Source organism: Culex quinquefasciatus, chromosome 3 (assembly GCF_015732765.1).
Source record: "Culex quinquefasciatus strain JHB chromosome 3, VPISU_Cqui_1.0_pri_paternal, whole genome shotgun sequence".
Lineage (NCBI taxonomy): Eukaryota > Metazoa > Arthropoda > Insecta > Diptera > Culicidae > Culex > Culex quinquefasciatus.
Window position 1 is genome coordinate 116,597,888 of NC_051863.1, and position 25,609 is coordinate 116,623,496.

General features: G+C 36.1%; 1 protein-coding gene across 9 annotated transcripts in view; it reads left to right on the forward strand.

Moving 5' to 3' along the window:
- Positions 1-25,609, forward strand: part of LOC6035628 — a 365,398-nt gene that overhangs the window by 297,056 nt on the left and 42,733 nt on the right. For 2 of the 9 annotated variants that reach the window (XM_038262385.1, XM_038262386.1), the window contains exon 1: positions 10,817-11,468. The exons of 6 other annotated variants lie outside the window; for them this stretch is intronic. In XM_038262385.1, the coding sequence (XP_038118313.1) occupies positions 10,947-11,468 (522 nt within the window). In that variant the 5' untranslated portion in view covers positions 10,817-10,946. Of the gene's footprint in view, positions 1-10,816; positions 11,469-15,643; positions 15,683-25,609 lie in introns of those variants that run through there. One more of the 9 variants, XM_038262384.1, reaches the window with a different exon arrangement.

A 25,609-nucleotide genomic window follows, 5' to 3' on the forward strand; every position in this document is an offset into this window, starting at 1 on the left:
CAATAGTTCTGTGTTTAATTACCACAAAGCTAATTGGGACAGGTATCAGCATCATATTGAGAATAATTTAAATCATGATTTTGTTTTAGAAACCAAAGCTGATATTGATTCAGCCTTGGAATCTTTAACTAATGCAATTTTGGATGCTAGGAATATTGCTATTCCTAAAGTCCAAGTCAAATTTGATTCTCCCATTATTGATGACGATCTTCAGCTTCTGATTCGTCTGAAAAATGTTCGCCGAAGACAGTATCAACGTTCTCGTGATCCTGCACTGAAGCGAATTCAAAAGATTTGCAAAAGGTTATTGACCACAGATTCACTCTCCTGCGAAATGAAAAGTTCGCAAGAGATGTCGAACAAATTAAACCTTATTCCAAACCTTTTGGAAACTTTCAAAGGTTCTTAAGAAACCTCAAAACCCATCCCTTCTTTAAAAGATGGTGATAATATTCTATTAACTAATGGGGAAAAAGCTCAAAACTTGCTCAGCAGTTTGAGAGTGCTCATAATTTCAACTTGAATGTTTTGAGTCCTATTGAAAATCAAATTTCAATAGAATTTCAGAATATTGTTGAACAAGAATTTTCATCAGATGAAGTTTTTAATACGGATCTGAATGAAATAAAATCTATTATCAAAAAATTAAAAATATGAAAGCCCCTGGTGAGGATGGCATTTTTACATTTTAATTAAAAATTACCAGAAGCAACTTTAAGTAGCTTGGTCAAAATTTTCAACAAATGTTTTGATTTGGCATATTTTCCCAGTAGTTGGAAAAATGCCAAAGTAATTCCGATTTTGAAACCGGATAAAAATCCTGCTGAAGCCTCAAGCTATCGGCCCATTAGTTTGCTTTCATCTATTAGTAAATTATTCGAAAGAATAATTCTTAATAGAATGATGACGCACATTAATGAAAATTCAATTTTCGCTGATGAGCAGTTTGGATTTCGCCTTGGGCATTCAACTACTCATCAGTTGTTGAGAGTTTCAAATTTAATTCGAAGCAACAAATCTGAGGGCTATTCTACTGGCGCTGCTCTTCTAGACATAGAAAAAGCATTTGACAGTGTTTGGCATAAAGGTTTGATTGCGAAATTGAAAAGGTTTAATTTTCCGATTTATATCGTGAAAATTATTCAAAATTATTTGACGGATCGTACTCTGCAGGTATGTTATCAGAATAGCAAATCTGATCAACTACCTGTACGTGCTGGCGTCCCTCAAGGAAGCATTTTGGGTCCAATTTTATACAATATTTTTACTTCTGACTTGCCTGATTTGCCCCCAGGATGTCAGAAATCACTTTCACACAAGCATCTCCGCCAAAGGCAGAAGCCTTCGTGTCATCACAAGAAGATTACAAAAAAGCTTGGATATTTTCAATTCTTATTTGAAAGAATGGAAAATAACTCCAAATGCTGCAAAAACTCAACTTATTATTTTCCCTCACAAACCAAGGGCTGATTTTCTTAAACCAAAAGTCATCACATTATAAAGATGAATGAGGTAAATTTAAAGTGGGAGGATCAAGTGAAATATCTTGGACTTGGTTTTGACAAAACCTTACTTACAAGGATCACATTGAAAGTATCCAGGTTAAATGTAACAAATATATTAAATGTTTGTATCCACTTATAAACAGGAATTCTAGACTTTGTCTCAAGAATAAACTGTTAATTTATAAACAAATTTTCAGACCTGCCATGCTTTATGCTGTGCCGATCTGGACAAGCTGTTGCTTAACCAGGAAGAAAAACTTCAGAGGATTCAGAACAAAATTCTGAAAATGATTCTGAAACTTCCTCCCTGGTTCAGCACCAGTGAACTTCATCAATTAGCCGAAGTTGACACTTTGGATGTTATGTCCAATAAGATAATTGATGCATTTCGACAAAAATCATTGCAGTCTTCAGCTGCATTGATCCGCTCTTTATATAGTTTATAAGTTAGTTTTAAGGTATCCCTTTTCCCTTTTGTACATGTAGGACCTCCTACATTTGAAATCACTGAATAGCGAAAGCTACAATATTTCATGAATAAATGAAAGTTGCTAGTATTTAAAATTGAGGTGAAAAGTCATCGTTTGTGATTGGACACTCAAAAATATTTTAACTGAATGAATGTACATGGAAAAGAAATTTGAATAAATATAAATTAAAAAAAAAAAAAAAAAAAAAGGCTAGCAGGATCGCAGTACTGGGATTTTTTGTTGTTTTTTGCTTGAGCGAGGTGTTTTTTGGGATGTTTATTCTTGACTGCCAACGAAACAATTTGTACCCTCTTGCGAGTAGGATCAAGTTCAACGGATTTAACCTTGGGATCAAGGCAAGGGTCCTTATTGCAACATAATTTCATGAATCTGTGAAATTGAGCTTCGCACAAAGTTAATGGATTGGTTCAATCACATTCAAGAACAGTGAAATCACGTTTGTGGATTCATGATTTTTACTATCGTGCTATCTTGTCGTATATCGGTTTTTTGGCGTCCCGATAAAAACGCGTTTTGATGTTTGACCTTGAATAAACAAAAAATAGTGCCCGCAATATTTACGTTAAATCGTTTTGTTTGTTTGACCATTCTGTGCTTTGTCCTTTAAGTTTAATTGAATTTGGTTGCCGGAGTCCCGAAATATAATTAAACATATTTGCGGTAGTCGAGCTAGTACCTGGGTCAAACGTGTTTTCACCTGAAATCTCTTTGGCCAACTGTCGCACTTACATCAATTTTCATGTGTCAAGATAGCACGACAACATTTTTCATATGAAAAGTGATAAAAATGCTCGCAGTTTTTTTTAGTTTTTTTTTTAATATCTCAGGATTTACATTTTTTGCAAAAAGTTTCAACGATTACGATCATTTTTATGTTTTGTATAGAAGAAGTAAAGGACTGTTCAAATAACTTGGAAATTTGAGGAAATTACAAAAAAAAACAAATAAATGCATTTCCCAAAATTCGTTTGTTTAATTTCAATTAACAATAAACTATTGAGCCATAGAGAAGTATAGAAAAAAAAATGCAACCGAGTGATTTTTTTTGAAAAAATGATATTTTTTTGGAAACAAATAGAAATTTTAGTCAAACAATTATTTTCAACAGAAGAGTGCTATCGACTTATGGATCAATTCTCAAATTTAGTTCTCGGCTTATCAGTCCCAGTAGCAAGTAAAACGAAATTTTTGTTTTTTATGCCCGACGTTTCGATATATATAATATCATTTTCAAGGGTTCTACAAACAAGACATAATACATGGTTAAATTAAAACATACATAAATTACACAAAGACCGAGCCACGTAGCCCAGTGGTAACGCTTCCGCCTCGTAAGCGGTAGATCGGGGTTCAAATCCCGGCTCGGACCAACACAATTGGTGATCTTTTCCCTTCTGGAATCGATTGCTTAGTAATGGGAAGGTAGTGTATCGTCACAAACTGGACCTTATCACGACACCTTAGGGAGGCGACCTATGGAATGTTATCATTAACCCTAACATTAAGTTGAGAATGAAACTGCCACTGAATCCGCTTTGTAAATGCCGGCCCCAATACTCTTCAAGGGTGTTCCCCTCAGGAACTGGGAAAGATTTACTTTTTTTTACTAAATTACACAAAGCGAACAAAAAAATCTTACAAAAAATGGTTCGTCTTTTGTCAGGTGGCTTTAGTAATACAACAAAAACAGTCACATCCTGAGGGACAACTAGCATCAATCGGCTGTGCTTAATACAAATTTAGATTAAATACTATCCAAGAAAAAAGGTTGCAGTACAACAAAACAAAACTAACTGTAATAGAACACTTTAGCACCGAAAAAGTTCTAAAAAACACTTTCGCTGAATTCGTGTTCAACTATGGCGGAACAACGGTCAAATCTTATGCATTGAGATATCTGTTGGGTATGGACAGTGGGTATTATTTTGGGCAACAAACTATTGGGGGTTACTATTGCCGTTCAAGAGCCAAACGACATGCGACACCTAGTGTTGAGTAGCAGAACAGAGCGAAGAATGTCGATTGAAATTTCCGCCCTTTGAGGTTATGTATGCGAATTCTGTTTTGTTAAATTCCAGCGTTCAAAACAACTTTTGAGCAAAAATTCGAGCTGATACTTTGTTAACTTTTGATGCTCTATCATTTTAAACAATATTATTTTTAAAAAAAAAAATCCAATTTTTTTTTATTGCGTTAATTTATAGAGGGCAAAAAGTTTACACTCGTACTACTTGAATTTTTTCTCAAAAGTTGTTCTAAGAGCTGTAAACTCAATTTTAAGTTTGCATTCCTATGTAACCGAACAGCGAAAATTTGAATCGTCATTCCTCGATGCTTTGCGCCATCTGTCGGAATTTTTGAGCTTTTAATCGCGAATTGACATTAGTGGAGGGTTGTTGTGTTTGTGTGTTGTGTAGTAAATTACAGTTTTTAAGTGTGTGTAAGACCCTTGCATAGATCGAACTGAGTTTGTCCGTGTCAGACCGTTTGTTTACGGTCTTCTCCGTGTTGACAATATGGCAAACTTCCAAGATCGGCAGCGCACTTACTCTCCGGTGTTGATCAACGATCTTGACCTCCTCCAGATTGAAGCGGTGTTGCTGTTCCATGCAGTGGGTGATCAGAGCGGTCTTTTCTTTAGCCGCTCTAATTCGTAGACGGCCAATTCCTGCTGATCGGCTCCGTCCGTCAAGGTGTCCAGCTTCGTAACGTCCGAGCGGTGTCCGCTCATCCGTGTTTTCAGGAAGTTCGATGTTAGTCCTACATAGCTGGATTTACAGTCTCGGCAGGGGATGCGGTAAATGACCTTTGACCGCATCTCTTTGGGGATTGTATCCTTGGTGTTACTGAAGACGGCCTTGACCGTGCGTTCATTCCTTGTGGCCAACGTGACTTGTGGAATTCTCTTACCCGTCTGATGAAGTTGCTTACCATGTTCGTCTTCATGTGTAGTGGGTGGCTGGAGAAGAAGTCAATGAACCGTCATGAGGCCATTGGCTTACAGTACCATTCAGTTTTTATGGTCTGGTCAGGCTGACGAACCAGAACCATGTCAAGAAATGGTAACCTTCGATCGTGTTCGACCTCACAAGGAAACTGGAGGCTGTTGTTAAAACCGTTGAAGACTCCCAGTACTTCGTCTACCTTTTCCGGAGGTAGCGCTAGTACCAGGTCATCCACATACTTCTTCAACTAAAGTTTTTAATGCAAATTCTAATTTGCTATCGAAACGTGCCGCCATCAGGGGTTACATTGGGTCTGGGAGTGTGATTGAGTCATACAAAAATGCTGAAATTTGTATGACCCAATTTCACCCCAGACCCAATGTCACCCATGATGACGGTACTCTAATGATTTTTTGATAAAGCCTCCTAAAATTTCAATTTTAACTGAAAAAACTCACGTTTATAGATTTTTTCTAAATAGTCCATGATTGTCCATGCACGAAAATATTTTTTTTTAAGTTGAGAAAATTTCCAACAAAATTGCTCAAGAGACATTGAAGATTGGACCTCTGGTTGCTGAAAGACAGCGAATAAATGAAAAAGAAACAAGAAAATTGAAGTTTGTCTGTCTCACCCAAACATTCCCACACTATCTAATGCCAATATCTTAGCAACTTAAGATCCAATTTGCAATGTTGAAATTTTTTGAGCATTCTTCTCTATTGCTTCAAAGTTGCGATTTTGTTCACTAAAACATATAAAAAAATTTAAAAAATTATTACTTGCGAAATTTAGATTTTTTTTCAAGGTCGACATTTTTTTCCGTGTATCTATTTTTTCTGAATAATCCTCTTCAATACCTACAACATGACCGAAGACACCTAATCGATCAGATTCCCTCAAAAGTTATAGATTTTCGAATATTTTCATACCGTCATCAGAGATGACGTTGGGTCTGGGGGTGAGATTGGGTCATACAAAAATGCTGAAATTTGTATGACCCAATCTCACCCCAAGACCCAATGTTTTTTTTTTCATTTTTATCTGGACATTTGCAAAATTGTATTAAGCCTTGTATGGGTGACCCAATGGAACAAAATGGCTTCTTTGGTCACAGCAAAGGACCCCACCATGTGTCAACCAAATCAAAAATGTAAATTTAACCGATTTACAGTTTTAGTGGCTAATTATAACAAATTAGATGATTTTTAGTGAAATTATCGTTTCAGGAGTTTTTTTTCATTACAAAATGAGCAAAATGAGTTTCTGAACAAAACGTAGTACTAGGTTATTGTCAAACTCATGTTCCATTATAAAACATGTATAGTTTGCAAGGAGTGTACGAAGTTTTTTTACAAAGCAAATATTTTCAAAACTAATGATTGCAAAACAACTGATTTTTTTTATTTTTATTCAAATGTTAATACCATGACTTGTAATGTTATGTGTATTTTTTTCTCAACATAAGTAAAAGTCGAGGGACATAAACTTCAAAAAGTATTTGCAACGGCCTAAAATCTAGATCTGCAAAATTTCATTGAGTTATGAAGAATTAAGCTTCTGTAAACAATGTTATTCAAATGACTATTAATTTCAAGAAAAAATCGAACCATATTTAACAACCCAATCAGCTTATAAAAACAACTGGTTCCGCCACCATTCGAGTATTTATCGACCAACACGGGTTTCTCTGTGTTTGATTGGTAAACTAATAAAGAATAAATTCTGCCATAATTGAATTACAATCCAACTGGCGAAGCAAAAATATACCACCAAGACGCTCGGGTCAATCTCCCTCGACTTCGGGTTCAATTTTGATTTGTGGCTTGAAAAGGGTGCAGAGCGAACATTGGCTCTAGACTTCGTAAGAACAGCGCATTTTGTTTTTGCTTGACGTTGCGTTTTTTTGTAGCAGCATTGATTGGATAAAGTCTTGGATTTGTTTTTTCTTCGAGAAGGGCACGCCACGAACCAGTGATTTTTAATTTTGCTTCCAAGCGAAACGAAACAAACGAATGGATTGAAATTTTTGAAAGGAAGGAAAAGTTTCGTTGGAGTCTGTGGGGTTTGATTAAAGAGAGGATTGTGATGTAATTTATCAGAGAAATTGAAAACACACAACACATGTTGAACTAATTTGATTGAATTTAGGAAGCAAGTTTTTTTTTCTTTTCCAGTTTGAAAATATATTTCTACTGCTGAATCAACGGCAGCTTGTCCACCCAATAATGCACACATTTTTATGACCGCCCATATGACTCTTCTGGGAACAATTCAAGTCGTAAAATTCGAAAAACCAAATACTGGTAGCAAAAACTTTTCCCCAATAAAAAGCAACCAAAAACATACGACCATGGTCAAATGTCCTTTCTTCGATGAAAAACAAGTTATGATTTGTTTCCTCGACCTAGCACACAAACACACCCCCAACAAAGGGCGAAAGGATGAAAAATGTGTTTAACATTTTCTCCGTTTTCCGTTTGGCTTTTCCGCCTTGCCACACCACGGCCTCTTCTATACAGAGACATGCGGAATAGAACGCGCGCCACGGTCAAACGATTCATTTGCGTTTTCCCTCTCTTTCTCACTCTGTGTGTGTGAGGAACTGTATTCAACAATTTTACGAGCATTTTCCGGTGTGCTGTCCTCTGCGCTATCGTAACTATGTGTACAAGGTACTGCCCTTTTTCGTACAATAAAAATCCCTTTCCTTCTGGACATTGGCCTTTGCAAACGGGTTTGGTTGTTAGCGGAACGGATGACGGTGGCACAAATTTGTTCAAAAAAAAGTGCCCTTTTTCAGCGGCACGCGCTGACAATGCAAGTCTACGTTGCTGCTAGAAGCACCGGAAATAGACGGTTCCGTTTTGCTTGAAAAGGTTCTTGTTAGGGTCAAAACTTGACCTTCTTTGTTAAGGGTTTTCTTTTTATGTGTTGATTTATTGTGGAAAATGGGTATTTAAGAAATTGCTGTGAAGCACCTGAATCTAAATTTAAACATGTTGGCAGAAAGAAAAGTCACAAAATTTGGATCAATGGTGTACCTACTGTTTACCATTTCTTAGATTTAACAATCGAATTTTTTTTTCAAAACCTCCCTCTTCCCCCCTTTCTCTCTCTTTTTTTGGAACTTCGTTGAACTAGAATTTGTTATCAAGAATGAGAAAAAACTGGACTGTAATCAAATCAAGTTCCAGGTCATGATCTCCTAGGTGTGCTGATCCCGCATCCCAAATATGAGCTTGATTGGTTGCGACAGGACCTGGCGCATTGACTTTGAATTTTAAATGGGACCTAACCCGTAGAATTATCAGTAGATCATAGTTCGTGTTCCAGGGAACAACTTTGCCGAAGAGTGCGAGAAGATTATTCAAATATTCAGAATGTTACAGATGAGCAGTTCTCTAGGATTTCGGTCATTCGATTTTTTAATCCGACTGAAACTTTTTTGGTGCCTTCGATATGCCTAAAGAAGCCATTTTGCATCATTCAATTCTCCACATATTTTTCCATACAAATTTGGCAGCTGTCCATACAAAAATGATGTATGAAAATTCAAAAATGTGTATCTTTTGAAAAATTGTTTTGATCGATTTGGTGTCTTCGGCAAAGTTGTAGGTATGGATACGGACTACACTGGAAAAAAATAATACACTGTAAAAAAAATTGGTGTTTTTTTTATTTAACTTTTTATCACTAAAACTTGATTTACAAAAAAACACTATTTTTATTTTTTTTTTATTATTTTTAGATATGTTTTAGAGGACATAAAATGCCAACTTTTGAGAAATTTCCAGGTTGTGCAAAAAATCATTGATCGAGTTATAATTTTTTTAATCAATACTGATTTTTTCAAAAAATTTAAATTTTCCGATCTTTTCGAAAACAATATTTTCAAAAATTTTAAATCAAGACTAACATTTTAAAAGGGCGTAATATTGAAAGTTTGGCCATTTTGAAATGTTAGTCTTGATTTGAATATTTTGAAAATATTGTTTTCAAAAAGATCAGAAAATTTCACAAATGTTTCATATTCTAACATTGAAAATCGGAACATTAGTTGCTGAGATATCGACATTGAAAAATGGTGGGCTGTTTGGGTGAGACTTAGAAAACATCAATTTTCCTGTTTTTAAACCTTTGCATTGCAATATCTCAGCAACTAAAGGTCGTATCAACAAAGTCCGAAGAAGCAAAATATAGAGAATTTTCTCAGCTTTTCAAAAATATTTTTTTCAAAAGTGGGCATGTGCACGAATTTTAAAAATGAAAAACTGCGACTATTTTCAAAAAACTCACATAAAAATTGCTATAACTTGAAAACGGTGCACTTTATCAATATTTCACTAGAGTACTTTTTGATTGCAAATTCAATTTTACATCGAAAAATGAAGATAAAAAATTTTGCGACCAAAATTTCGTTTTTTGAAAAAAAAAAATCAGTATTGATTAAAAAAATCATAACTCGGTCAATGATTTTTTGCACAACCTGGAAATTTCTGAAAAGTTGGCATTTTATGTCCTCTAAAACAAATAAAAAAATAAAAAAAATTAAATTGGGTTTTTTGTCATTCAAGTTTTAGTGATAAAAAGTTAAATAAAAAAATCACCAAATTTTTTTTACTGTGTATTATTTTTTTTCCAGTGTAGTCCGTATCCATACCTACAACTTTGTCCAAGACACCAAATCGATCAAAATATTCCTTCAAAAGATACAGATTTTTTAATTTTCACATATCATTTTTGTATGGACAGCTGCCAAATTTGTATGGAAAATTATATGGACAAACTAATGATGCAAAATGGCTTCTTTGGACATACCGAAGGCAACTACAAAGTTTCAGCCGGATTAAAAAATACAAAAATTAAAATTGACGAAAAAAGACCGATTCTGTAGAGAACTGCTCAGATGTTATTAATTCTTCAATCGCTGAAAACTTCAACTTTTTCTTCCCTTTCTTCTGGCAGCACTTGCTGCTGCGGCAGAAATCATTCAGGGTAGGCGTCGCGACGCTCATGCAATCAAACAAGCTGATAGAGCTGCCAGAAGAGTTTTAAGAAAATGTTGATGTTTTCAGTGGAGATGTTATAAATTCTTTGACATTTTAAATAGTGGACGAATCTTTTCGCACTCTTAGAGCTTGTGAAGTTTTTTAAAAATGCTAAAATCGTTAAAGGGGTAAAAACTGGCAAAAACAAAATTGCACCGATTTGACGGGTTAAATCCCATTTAAACTTCAAAGTCAAAGCGCCAGGTCCTGTCGTAACCAATCAAACTCATATTCGGGATTCGAGCACAGTACACCTAAGGGGTCATGCTCTGAAATACCCGCAATATTCGACCATTTTGTTACATTATAATATGTAAATTTCATCACGTGATGAACTCACCATACGTTTTGCCAATGATTATATTAGCAAATCAAGACTCCGTTACATACCTTATAACACCTACAACAAACCTAACAAATGCACAACACCTTATTAGATAACGGCGAACGAAGCATTAAAAATAAAGCTCGTTGCATACACCAGCAATAACAAAAATGAGAAAAGAAAATAAACCAAAGCGCCAAGCATGTTTGTAATTAAAAATGAACCACAACAGAGAATTCTTGAACACACACACACAGTCATCACACAAACACATGTGTCTTGTAGCATACCAAATGTACATAAACACACACAGAAAAAAAGAGGAGAATTTCCACTGCACACTCACAATTCCAGAACGCAACCAAAAAATAAAACAAAAGCAAGAGTGCCTCCACCCCCCGAACTCTACCGCTACAGTGTGCGTTTGTATCCAACAGTGCATTCCACGGTGTGACAGCTGCAACCTGCTGGACCGTTGCTTCCAATGTCCCATCCTGTCCCGGCCGCACTCCCGCGATTGCGGTTGCCAGTTTGCGCTGCTCCACCGGGCCGAGGTGGACAGCTAGCATCCGGGGCATTCGGATCCCCAAGGCGGTGGGGGTTTCCACGTAAACTCCCAGCCAACGACCATGACGACACTCTCGCAGGAACAGGAAACGCAGCCACACCCGTTGACGTCGACGCCACCCAAGGGCCCGAGGCGGCCCTCACAGCCATCGCTACTGTCGCGCCAATGCTCGGAACAGCTGGACCAACCGCATCAACCCCTTCAGCCACTGCAGCCAAATCAGCACCATCACGGCCACTACCATCGGCGACCGTCAGCCCTCGGAAGTTTCTCCCAGTCGCGGGATCGTCCCTCGATGACGTCACAATCGTCGTTCTGTGGCCAGCGACCACCTGGGTCGGGCGTCTTTGGTCACTTTAGATCTCATCAGCAACCGCAGCAACAGCAGCACCACCATCATCATTCTCATCCGCGGCTTAGCCAAAAGAATCGCCAGAAGCTGTTCTCGCGAAGTCGGGGCTACAAGTCCGTTTGCAGTGGAAGTGGCTCGCAGCACGGGACCTGCCCGGGTCGAAGTCGGTGCACAGCGGACACCACGGCGTCCATGTCCCGAGACCATCACGACGAAGACATTGAAGCTTGTGTAAGTTAACAGAACACAAACACACAAACACACACCCACACACAAAACTACACTATAAATCACTCAACAAACCCTCTGTGTGTGTCTCCGTGTTCGTGCTTGTACAGTCCTGCCAAGTCTTGGAATCCTAAGGAATTAAGAACTATGGAATGCTTGAACAGAATCGCTATGAATAAACGCTTTGAACACTGAAATAAAGAACTTTTTTTATTCAGCACAGATCAACTCAATGTTTGTGAAAATTAGAACACTCGTTTACGCACGCGGGCGTCGATGTTAGTTGCAAGAGCAATTCACAGCTACAGCTACTTGATTCACAGGTGCGTTTAATGGAGCCACATGATGGACTGTAAAAGGATGATGGTTTGATGAAGTATCAGGCGGCTCCACCAAACCAGAAAATTACAACTTTCAAAAAATTTGAGAAAATTCAAACATTTTGTTAGACTTCAAAAGATGGAAATTAGGGCTCAGACTCAACTTTATTTAATGTTGATTATTCCTTCCTTTCCAGTCATTCACAAAAAAGGACAAATTTGAATTAATTGTCCAGCCCAAACTTATTGCTGTTGATACTGCATAACCTGACCGAGCGGTTTAACGTCATGATCCGAAATCAAGACACATATCATTTTGGGATTTGCTGTCAAAAAAACACCAAGATGATCTATAAACAGTCAATTAAAATTCAAAGTATACCTATTCTAACTAATTTTAACCAATATTTTAAAATTAAAATGCCTTGTTGTGCCCCAAATCCCGGGCACTGATAAAAGCAGATTCGAAATCCGGACACTCGTCTTAGCTTATTTATTACTTTGCAAGGCCCTTTCCGTTTTTGAACATTCGAAAAAGACGTGTTTTCCAATCATTTGTAACCTAAAATAGTGATGGTTTTTTTTTTAATTTGGTGTCATAGGGACTTTTATGTAAAATTGGACGCCCGATTGGATGGCGTACTCCAGAATAACGTATTTTTCTTCTAAAAAAATATACAAAAAGTTTCAAAAATCTATGAAATTTATTATGATTTTCGAATCTACAATAACTCAGAAGCGTATTGTTTCATTAAGAACATTTTTTTTATTTTTTATTTTCGTGGTTTTTGTTACTTTACAGAGATTTTTTTTAAAGTGTTTTGATATGTTACAACATTGCAGAACAGACAATTACACAAATTTTGACATATCGTCACTCGTCATCTGTGTGCTATCTTGGACATAGACCATTTTGGTCGAAAATGAGTTAATGATGACGTTTTGCTCTACTTAACAAACACAACAAGATGCTTTAACCCGATTTTGGGAACTCGCTTCCGTTTCCCGGATATCGCAATACACACTTGTGACATGGACCATTTTATCATCAAAACGATTGTGCACACTTGTGACAGTGTGACACGTCATACATGTTGTTGGAAAATGTGGAAAAATTTTCTTGTTTTTCACAAATTTATGTACACACATACTTTCTAAAGGCAATGCAACCTTTTGTTTATACAGCAATACCATTTGAAAAGAGCCTAAACCGAAAAAAAAGTTCTCCGATCGGGCTCAAAATTTTTCTCGGGGTTCCTTGGCCAAAATAATTAAATCCGTATTTTTTTTTTGTTTGGCCATTGGGGTGACCTACATCGTGCTAGGGTGGTTCGAAAAATGGCAATTTTCGTCATTTTTCGCAAAAACCACTTTTTTCGAAAAATCATGCCTCCGCGCCATTTCATCCGATTTTAGCTGTCTTAGACGCAAAAGAAAGGTGATGAGTTTGGCTATTTGTGAAAAATAGTAAAAAGTTCCAAAAATCTAGCTTAACTATTGAAAAGGTCGTATGAAAACTTAAAATGGCGTTTTGACCGTGTCTGGACCAAAGAGCCTATGTCTGAAAATATTTTTATCGGATTCCTCGGAAAATTTCACATATCATTTAAAAAAAATTGGCGATGTCGAACCGTACGTTTCCAAGATATGATTTTTTGAAAAAAAAAAAAACTGAGTTTTTTGACACGCCACGCGTTGCGTCTTTCAATTACGAAAATTTTGATACCCAGACATGTATAGGTCATCGCTGAAATTTTTAAGTTATCGCAGTTTAAGTGAAAAAAGTTGATTTTTTGCCGATTTCGTCATTTCCCTGTTTTTGCGCATGGCGCTTCGAAAAACTCAGTTTTTATTTTAAAAAAATCATATGTACGGTTCGACATCGTCAATAAAAATATTTTCAGACATAGGCTCTTTGGTCCAGACACGGTCAAAACGCCATTTTAAGTTTTCATACGACATTTTCAATAGTTAAGCTAGATTTTTGGAACTTCTTACTATTTTTCCCAAATAGCCAAACTCATCACCTTTCTTTTGCGTCTAAGACAGCTAAAATCGGATGAAATGGCGCGGAGATATGATTTTTAGAAAAAAAAACGGTTTTTGCGAAAAATGACGAAAATTGCCATTTTTCGAACCACCCTATCACGATGTAGGTCACCCTAATAACCAAACAAAAAAATACGGGTCTAATTATTTTGGCCAAGGAACCCCCAGAAAAATTTTGAGCCGGATCGGAGAACTTTTTTTTCGGTTTAGGCTCTTTTCAAATGGAATTGCTGTATAAAAATATACTGATAAAGTCGATTTAATCATTGATTTGAGCTTATTTCAGTTTGTATGGGAATTCTGTGCACACTTGTGACACGTAGTACAATTTTACTTTCGAAACACACTTGTGACACGTGCTTTTCAGATTTTTGTTTACATTATTTACTGTATCTTTTAACTGGTGTAACCAAATTAGTTGAAACTTGAAGCGTTTGTTAAGCGATAGTATACGAACCGATTGCTTCAAAAAGTTTGACTATATCATTCATAGTTTTGAAATTATTTACCAACAAAATTTAAAAATCGATTTCCTCGAATAGCACCAGATAGCACACAACTGACGATATAGACATAGGGGGCAAAAACATATTTACATTTGAATGAAAAAAGTGTTTTAAATTTCACAAAAAATCCAAATATTTTTAATCGATCCCAGATATACTAAATATGATTTTAAACGCAGGAAAATGCATTTGGAATTGTTTTCCGTTGATAAAATTTTAAAGTTTTTTGAAAAAAATATGTTTTGTCTGCCCCTTATTTTTGGGTCAATTTTTTATGGAGGGGGGGGGGGCGATATAAACTTCGAAAAATATTAGCAACGGCCTAACCAAAAGCGGCAGATTTTTTGAAAATAATTGTTATGTGTTTTTCGAAGACGAAATACGTTTTTTCTGAATTCTGAGTAAGTCATCAAATTGGGCGTCCAATTCGACTTGTTAGTCTCCTTTTACACCAAATTTCCAAACCAGCACCATTTTAGGCTACAAATTATTAAAAAAACACGTCTTTTTCGAATTTTCAAATAATGGAAGGGGTCGTACCGCCTCTTCGTTACGAGATATCAAAAAACTGGCCTCGGATTCGTGATCAGGAACATAGGTTACCCCTTAGGACCCCTGTGTGAGTTGGCGGAGAATTACCAAATTTATTACGCGAAATTATTGCTCTCATACCACTTGTTGGATGTTTTCTTATTTTTGTACAGGAATTTATTGAATTTTTGAAATATTAAAGTAAACAGATTCGTCTCAACTTGCCCCAGTTAACAGTTCATCATAAAACACAAAAAGATTTAGTTCAAAACATTTGATCCTAATTAAAAAACTTCATTATGCAATATTATCCATTTTGAACTATTGGTTATCTTTGTACATTGTTTACATTTTGGTTAAGAGTTTCCTCCATTTTTGTATAAATAAATTATAGTTATGCTTGACTTCAAAAAATATTTTGGTCTGTATGTAATGTAACATATTATGTCTACTTTATATCTGAAAAGAGAGGTTATTCACACAGTTATAAATCACACAATTAAAAAAAACGTATTGCATTCTGATCATTTTTTAATAATTGGTTCATTCAAATGAAAAAGTGATGTTTGTTTACAACAAAACCAGTAATGAAACACAGTTGAGTTGGTCTGTGCCCATAAATTTGAATATGTTTAAGTATGTCCTAATTTTCCCACTTCAACAAAAAGAAAGATGGCAAAGTACCTGTAGTTTGGTTAGATTGAATATTTTGTTTTAATTACTGTGAGCACCATATTGACATAACTTTCTTGTACTTTTTCTTCAACTAAAGCACAAAAAGAAAAGTGGGTACGGAAAGCGACTCAGCAAGGTATTGTGATTTTAGTACTTTTTTTCAATTTCACCCTGTAATTTGCTTGATTCTTTGGAACCAAACATCAACCATACCTTGGTAGTGAAGCTATATAATCCTTGAGTCCAACTATATAGTATTCCCCCTTAAGTTTTCAGCAGTAGTTTGAACCAAACCAACTATGTATAATCGAAAGTAGTCTTGCTGAGTTTTTTTTTCCTTAAATATTAATTTGATTTTAGAAAATAAACTCCATCTGTGATCAGAAGGTTAAAAGCCTGCTACAGTACAATCTATTAAACGAATAAAATGAATCAAAAAAAATGTAGTTAAATTTGTTATGTCAAACACTAAACAAACATAGATTCATCAACTCGCTAAAATCTTCATTCTTATTTTTACCTTCTTTTTTATCTTTTACACTCCAACCAGTAAACCAGAACCTCACTCTTCCTTACACACATTTCTTCTCGTCCAGGAAACAGAACCGTGCTAAAAATGCAAAAAAAAGAGTCATCTCGAACAACTAAGATCCACTGGAATCTGTATTTATCGACCCGATTACTTACCGATTACACTTGTCGCAATTCAACACGCAAAACAAAAGTTGTCTTTTTCTCTTTTTACACTCTGTACTCTATCTCCTTCTCTCACACACACACTTAAGCCGTTATCGTTTGAATAAATTTACACTTTCTGCTAAGAGTCCTGTAAATAAACCAAGCGTTTTCTTTTCGCTGTCTGTGCGCATATAAAAGAGACACGATTTTCCTCCACCTAACGAAGCGTACGTAATTATCACTATCCACAAAAGCTGTTTTGTTCGTTTCCTACGCCATTTTCCGTCCCATCCCACTACCCTTCTGCTTGCCTTTCTTTTCTCGATTTGGCCCATCTTGAGACATTTTCTCACATTCACCCTTATCATTCAGGGTGAGAAATATGTACAGATCTCCATTATCAGCTAGTAGTAGCAGCAGTAGCACGAAATGAATTGTAAATTTTCTGCAACCATTTAACGTAATGGCTCAATTAAGAGCTAGAGGAAAGGAGCCGGAAAAAACAAACAACAGGAAAATGGAAATCACATTTTCCTGATGCGCGATGATACGGGATGGGATGATTTCACGAGGAAATGGGTTGAAAAGTTTTGAGGAATGATTCTAGCATTTGTTATTGTTTAACAACTTGATTATTTTGATTTTGGAAAAGCTCTGCAAAAACAGTTAATTGAAATTTCTTATTCCACTTTTTTTCTCATCCATAAAAACAACTTAACAAATTATTTACTCACAAGTACAGTCATCCCACGTATTCGGAACACCCTCAAATTCAGAACAATTTTGTGATAATTTGTCAATTGCATGCCAAACGCATCTTTTCTGTCGACCCTACTATTTTAGGACCTTTATTTGGATATTCTCTTGCTATTTCACTAGTAAAAGTAGTACTTTTCAAACAAAAATCTGAATTTTAAGACTTTTTTATGCAGAGCAGCAAAACACTGCCTTCAGATTGCCTGTTCCATAATTGTGGGATGTTATTGTGCCTCCCACAATTGTGAAACACCTGAATTTAACTGATATTTTCACACAAAAAAGTTATCAGACCATTCATTAAACATTACTAAGCTTGAGTTTTATTGGTTTCAGTGCGCGAAGTCATTATTTTGTAAAAAATATGTACTCATGGAGACAACCAAAGTTTGTTTACATTCGTAAGAAAAAAGTGTTGCGAATTTGTGGATTTCAAGGGTCAAAGTTTTTCTTCAAAAAAGTAAACGATTGCAGTTGTTCGATACAGCATTCGAAAGAGCTCAAGAAATGCTTTCAAATGAAGGTAAAAGGGAATTATTAAGTTCAATTATCGATTTGCTATGATTTTTTGAACGTTGGTCGATCTGTAAACTGTTCCGAATATGAGGGATGACTGTACTATTATTGTGATGATTCAAATGTGACTTCTCCCCTCCTGTTAGGGACCATCCATAAACCACGTTGACTCTTTAGGGGGGCGGAAGGGTGGTGGTGGTGGAAATTGTCCACCATGGGGGGGGGAGGGGTTGTGTTTACCAAAAATAGTGACCACGTGGTTTCTGGATGGTCCCCTATAGGCAGTGTTGCGTTCCTCACGCACTCACGCGCTCGTGAGCGCTCACATTTCGCTCATTCGTGAGGAGGAGCGCTGCGCGAGCTAGCTCACGTTTGCCCGCGCTCACGTTTGCTCCGATTTTATGAGCTCGCGTTTGCCCCACGCTCGCGATCGCGCTCACTTTGGAAGTATCGCGAACCGTTTAACTTTTTGTTTTTCAATCCTAGTTAGATTTTGTACTTAAGGCGCAGCATGTCAGTGGAAACAAAGGAGGGGTATGAGCGTGTGAACACAAAAGGTCTGTAAACCTTACTTACAAAACAATGAAATAATTCAAGAAGATTTAAGCTGGGGTAAGTTCGATTCAATGTTATTGGTTGATTAAAATATAAAATTAAACTGTTTTATGTACCTAAACAGTTTGTTGGCTACCATTCCAGCGTGCAGATCAGAATGAGCAACCATTAAACAAAAGTCATTCCATTTAATAAATCGTTCAGTGCTTGGAAACGGCTGATAATTTTTATAAAGTTAATCTTTCTCTTTCTCATTTCTCATAACCAATTAGAATGAAATAATATAAATTGTCATTGTTATGTTTTAGCACATAAAGGGTGGCTCCTCTTCCGTCAAGTAAATTATATCTAACACTTCCGCTACCAAGTCTCTAAAAATATTCAATTACAGATTCAATAAATGATTTTTTGAATATGGACATTCTCTAAAATGTTCCGAATATGAGGGATGATAATAACTTTTATAAAGCTTACTACTGTTTTTTTAAAGGTCCAATAAAACATTTTTTTTTGTGTTTTTAAAACCACCTTGAGTCAAAACTCCGGATTCTAAAAACTCAAAATAAACATTTGTCAATTAACAATTGAATTCAACAGGGGAAAACAACTATCAACTTTGGCTCACCAGCTCACGTGAGCGCAAAGCGCTCCAGTGAGCGTGAGCGAGCACGAGCTACCTGATAAAAACTCACGCTCCAGCTGGAGCGAGCACGCTTCCCGTGAGCGCTCGCTCATTCGCAACCCTGCCTATAGGGCTGAATTGTATGAATATACTCGCTTGAGATTATAAGAAAAAAAATAATTAAAACCTCAAAACAATCCGTTACAATTTGTAATCGAAAAAAAGCGTCGTCAAAACTAGTCTAAAGGGGACCAGTATCTAATGACAGAAGAGCAATTCTCTGCGATTTCAGTCTTTGTTTATTTTTTGCATTTCTTTATCTGTCTGAAATCTTCCTGAAATAGTACAACATGTAATACAATGGCATATTTTTTCAATTAACTTGTTTTTATTCGGTCTTTTTGTGGAATTAAATCATACTAAGCTTGCAATATTTTGGTCATATTTTGGGTTTTATGATAATTTTACACAAAAACCAAAAACATCAAAATCTATATTTTGACTCTTCGGTGAATTTCTGAGGGCAACAACCAGCTTATGTTGATTAGGGTGCCAAGAAAAAAAATGAAAATTTTGTAAAATCTTAAGAGATACCCCTGTTTTGATTCTTTAGATAAAAACTTAACTTAACTTACTTAACTGTGGAAATTTTTAGTCAAATCAGTTATGGTATAAGCACAGAGAACAGATGTACATCTTGGCTCGAACTTGTGTGTAAACACTGCAGCACTTACAAAATGTGTTGCATACAATCTTGCATCAAAGAAATTAGGGTGTAAAGGATACGGGTGTAAAGGATACGCTTTACACCACCGTCGCAGCTGAGATTACTTGACTTAACAATGTAGAATGGCTCAATAATTTCCTCAAAAAAGTAATATTTTCCTCGTTTATAAACTAAATTCACTTGAGTACAATTTCAATTGACTGCAAATAATGCAAAAATGCATTAACATTAACAAAAACACAGCAAAAACTTGTTTAAAAAATATTTTTTGAACGATAGCTTAAAATAGTACCTTTCCACATGTTAACTCTGATTTCGTTTTGTTTACCTTCACAGCTGATTTTGTTATTTTCTTTCGCGCGTAAAATCGTACCCCTACGATGAAGGACAGTCAGACATTGGTCTGATGTCGTTCGTTCGGAATTTTTTGTGCAGTGAATGGATGGTCCAACGTTCTGCTACTGTCATCATGATTTGTGAAGTGGCGCTATCTAGGCGGATGGTGCACACCCTAGCTCTTTTCAACGTATCTTGGTTTGAATTTTTACACACGTTTTTCGATGCTTTTTGTTCAGTGATGTACATCTGTTCTCTGTGGTATAAGGGTCGCTTTTTATCGTTGAATTTTGTATAGGAAAAACCACCAAAAAGGGAAAAGCAAAAATTTCTAAATTCCACCAAAAGTTGGCGTTAAATGTGTCATTGTCAAGTGTTAGATTCTTAATTATAATTTCATGACAAACAACTTTGTTAAAGACCGCAAAACGATCCGAGTTAACCCTGAGAAGTTATTAGCGATTTAAAGAAGACATTTTTGTGTGAAAAGATTTTTTTTTCACCAACTATAAAAAAAGACCACCAACTTTTTTCACCAACTGTAACGACCGACCGAGCTATGTAGCTCAGTGGTAACGCTTCCGCCTCGTAAGCGGTAGATCGTGGTTCAAATTCCGGCTCGGACCAACACAACTGGTTATCTTTTCCCTTCTGGATTCGATTGCTTAGTAAAGGGAAGGTAGTGTATCGTCACAAACTGGACCTTATCACGACACCTTAGGAAGACAACCTATGGAATGTTAACATTAACCTTAACTTGTTAACATTAAGTTGATTGATAAACTTTCACTGAATCCGCTTTGTAAATGCCGGCCCCGATACTCTTCAAGGGTGTTCCCCTCAGGAACAGGGAAAGATTAAAAAAAGTATAACGAGCCTTACTTAACCGATTTCGCTCTAAATTTTCAGTTACTTATTTGCCTAAGGAATCGAATCAGGGGTTATCTCAGAGGTTGATTTTTTGTCACCCTAATCCTGATTCGTATTGGTGCAAAAATTCGTTAAATTGAATTCAATGGATGTGGATTTTTTTTTAAATTCAAACTACAACGCTGGCTTGGTGGCACCTATTTATAACATTTTTTTTTTGCAAAATTGGAATTTTAAGTTTCAATACAATTTGTAAAAAGCTATCTTCTGAATTGAACAAACATAACATTTTGAATTATTCAATAATTATTTATTTTCTGACGTATTTTTTTCAATTTGCACATATTTTTATTTAATTTGTAAGAAATTATCAAAGTCACCAAATTAAAAGAGTGGAAGAGGGGTTGTTTTAAACGTTTAGAGCTGAATAAGAATCTCAGGGCTGCGGAGTCGGGTCATATTTCAAACGACTTCGACTCCGACTCCGACTCCGACTCCGGCTTTCTCAGATTAGCTGACTCCGACTCCGACTCCGACTCCGGCCTACCAACTCTAGCCGACTCCGACTCCGACTCCGACTCCAGCTTCCAACAAATGTTTGGCTCCGACTCCGACTCCACATGTTTTTAAATGTTTCAAAAATTAGTTAACTATAATTAGTTAATTATTTTTAAAACATTGATAAATAGGATTATTTAAATACTCTCTAAGCGTCATGTTTTTCTCAAGAAAAATAAGTTAAGTAAAAGTAAAGTAAAGTAAATAAACGGAAAAAAGTTTCTAGGTCACAAGTTTTATACGTTATGGAAACAGAAATCAAAAAATATCTTCAGTTTTAGAGGCATTTTGAAAAGAACAGTTTTGTAAGTAAATTTGGATTTACTTGCTTAACCTCAAATTTGAAAATATTTTTTCAAAGCTAATAAATTTAAATAATAAATTGTAATTTTTGAATGAATAACTAAAAGATATCTGGTGATCTATTGAACATTAAAATTCAATTTGTAAGAAGCACAGTGACAGGCACCTTGTTTTTTACATGACAATTTTACACGAAACTTTTTTTGTTTTTTTTTTTTAAGACGTACATGGACATCACGCCATGGCTGAGGAAGATTATTATTGCAAATCAATGTATCTAAACAATTTCTTCGTGGAAAGGATGCTTAAGATGTCCATTTCAAATATCTGTGATATGGAAAATATTTTAACCAGGAAATTTTTATTTTATTTTAATTTTAAAATTTTATATACTTAAAAAGGAGGTGCACGATACTTCGTGAATCTTCACCTAAAACGAAGCTTTATGGATGATCTTGCGCCTCTATCAAAATATATGAAAAAACTTAAAATATAATAAAAAACAAATATCCAAATATGTAAAAATTTTTCTAGGTCACTAATATTTCATTTTTATAAGGTACATTGATTTGCAATAATTATCACCTTCCGTCATATTGGCGTTAGACATACAGTATGAGAAAATTCGTACCAGTTGCTAATATTTTGATTCTGTGTTTTTTATTTATAATATTTGAAAAATAAATTAAAATCCTATATTTTATTCTATAGATTTTTTTCATTGATTCATTTTTGTACTGAATTCAAAAAATCAAAAAATCAACATCAACAATCAATGATTATTTCAAATTTGTTGCAACTTCTTTTGACCTTTTTTGTTAGTTTAAATTATTTTAAATGCAACACTTTGATTTTCTTGTACTCAGTTATAAACAAAATGCGCATGTTGTGTTCCATGTAAGAGATTGTTATTATCTTAGGTTATTTGTTACAAAAGTTAAACTGTCAGTGACTCTTTTTCGATCTGCAAAAACAGTGATTACTATTTATAATATTTTTTTGTACCTCGTAATTTTTTTTCCTAAAAAATGATTTAACTTAAAACCTCTAAGACATTCGCTATCGGAGTAAAAGATGACTTTGTGTGTACTTTTTACAGAAACAACTGGATGAAATTTGGTCAAATTTGAATTGAAAGGGAACATAAATATTAGAGTGTAACAAAAATGACTTTTTGGCGGGCATTCAAGGGTTTGTTCCGGTGGGCATACTAAGCCCAAATCCAAAATATGAGCTTGATTGGACGTAACAGGAGCTGGCGCTCCGGCCTTCAATTTTAAATGGGATTTAACCCGTAAAAAAAGATTTTTTCAAAAATGTCACTTTTTGAGGCATTTTGGTCACTAAAGCGTTTATTTTCAACATCATTGGCGTGTAGGCCAGATCCTTGCGCATCTTTTGGTATATATAACATTGAAATTTGGAGTACCCTGGAGCTCGGTACAGACCTTCAAAGTTTGGCATTTTTTCGAAAAATCGGCCCCGGCAAAATCAAATGGCGTCTAGGGCGTCGCGAGGCGCGACGCATATCTTTTTTGCCGGGACCGATTTTTCGAAAAAATGCCAAACTTTGAAGGTCTGTACCGAGCTCCAGGGTACTCCAAGGATCTGGCCTACACGCCAATGATGTTGAAAATAAACGCTTTAGTGACCAAAATGCCTCAAAAAGTGACATTTTTGAAAAAATCTTTTTTTACGGGTTAAATCCCATTTAAAATTGAAGGCCGGAGCGCCAGCTCCTGTTACGTCCAATCAAGCTCATATTTTGGATTTGGGCTTAGTATGCCCACCGGAACAAACCCTTGAATGCCCGCCAAAAAGTCATTTTTGTTACATCCTAATAAATATAGACTACATAACCAATATTTTTTTTATTATTTTTTGAATTATGATACTACATACTTGGGTAAGAGGTTATCATTTAGTGATTATAGAGTAATAACACAATTAGAGCTTTTCAATCACAATAAAAAGCTTCAAATACATAATGGCATCTGATAAATCAATTAAAAATATAAGTTGTTTTGTAAATTAAGCTGTTATATAGAAAATTCTGAACAATAAAAAAAACATATTTTTTGTTGAATTTAAGATAATTCCGGCTCCGACTCCGACTCCGGGTTATCAGAAATCTTCGGCTCCGACTCCGACTCCGACTGCAGCTCATAAAATTTAGCCGACTCCGGCTCCGACTCTGACTCCAGCTATTCGAGTTTTGACGACTCCGACTCCGACTCCGACTCCATGTCCCCAAAAAGACCCGACTCCACCGACTCCGGCCCCGACTCCGACTCCGACTCCACAGCCCTGAATCTAACAATAGAGAGACTTGAAACTTCATCCAGCTTTCAATGCTCTTTTAGAAGACATTTCTTGATATTTTGATGCAAGTACTTGAAGCCCAAATTTGTGAGGCACTGTATAATTTATTGAGTTATTTACTCAACAAACATAATATTGTTTTCTTAGTAAGACAAATCTTGACTGATCTCGACGTGCACAGCCTCTAGAATGAAGTCCACATCCTGCCAAAGCACTTAGTGTGACACTAAGGGTCCTCATTTCCAACGTTGCAGGTCCGGCCCAGTCGTCCTTTCGTGACGGTCACTCAGCACGTATTTCCGCTTTGTCTGATTTTACCCTGAGAGTCCGCAAAATGCTCCACTGTCGTCCATATGTCATTGCACCTATAAAATGATAAACCAGAAAGTCCCCCTCTCTTCCAGTCAGTCTAATTTTATTCTGCAGCCAGCATCCAATTTGTCCCATTATTCGGTCAGACGACACATCCCGCTCCTCTCCAGGATGGTTGGGATTGTTCAGACAGGACCCCGAGGGCCAAAAACTTCCTGCACCGCAAAACCGCCCAAAGCTGAATAACTTGTTGTTGTAGGGAACATCTCAACATGACTGGATGGCCAACGGCCGGAAACCCGGGACGACTGTTTATTTTGGGAGGCGCCCAGAATCAACAACAAAGTGATAATCATGTCTGGGAAATTATGCAAGTCACACACTCAGTCACGGTCACACTTGGACAGCCTGTGCCATATCGTTCCCGGTGGATATCTCCACCAGGGCGCGCTTTTCCCGGACGTTTATTTCGCAAACACATTTGTGCTGGGCATCACGCGGGTGTGTTTGTGGGTGTGTGAATTTATTTCTGTCACACACTCACATAATTTTAGCTGCTTGTTGTGTTGATTAGCAACATTGAAGCAACAAATTCAAGCTTTGATAACGGAGAAGTTGTGTCCAATTTTGTTGTTAAAAAGGCAAACGTGTGTACAGTCGTCCCACATATTCGGAACACCCACAAATTTGGAACACTTTTGTAATAATTTGTCGATTGCAAACAAAATGCATCTTTTCTGGTGACCCTACTATTTTAAGGACCTTTATTTTTTTTTTTGCATTCTCTTGCTATTTCACTAGTACTACAACAAACTGCCTTTCAAGACTAATTCATTCGAAGCAGCAAAACACTGTCTCCAAGTTGCCTGTTCCATGATTGTGGGATATTATTGTACCTCCCACAGCTGTGGAACACCTGAATTCAACTGATATGTTTTTCTTTCAAAATTTGATATAAACGTAAAAAATTACAGTCGGTCAATTCATCAATCGAAAGATCTCAAGAAAAGCTTTCTCATGAAGGCAAAAGCAAATCATTATGTTCAATTATCGATTTCCTATGTTTTTTGAACGTTGGCCGACCTGTAAACTGTTCCGAATATGAGGGATGACTGTAAACAAAATACTTTTTTAATTGTTGTTTCAACTCAGATTCAATCTAAATAACAAGAATCGTTATAAATATATCCATGAAGCGTTTAATTAATGTTACTGAAGTGTGAGTTACTTCCTATGTTGTAGCTGGTAAAATTATTTCATGGCAAATTTGACATCCCATTTATATCCAATTTTATAATATTCCAAGAACTGTTTAAATTAATGGACCAAAAATATGCATCCAAAATATGGAATCATATGCACTGCAATTATACTCCACACATTTACATCTCCTCAAAATAACAGAACAAAGAACTAACGTGCCGAGAAATTGGTTTAATTCCGAAAACAAACAACATCCTCCAATGAGAACTCCCTATCTTTCCCTCAACCACTGAAAAACACAATGC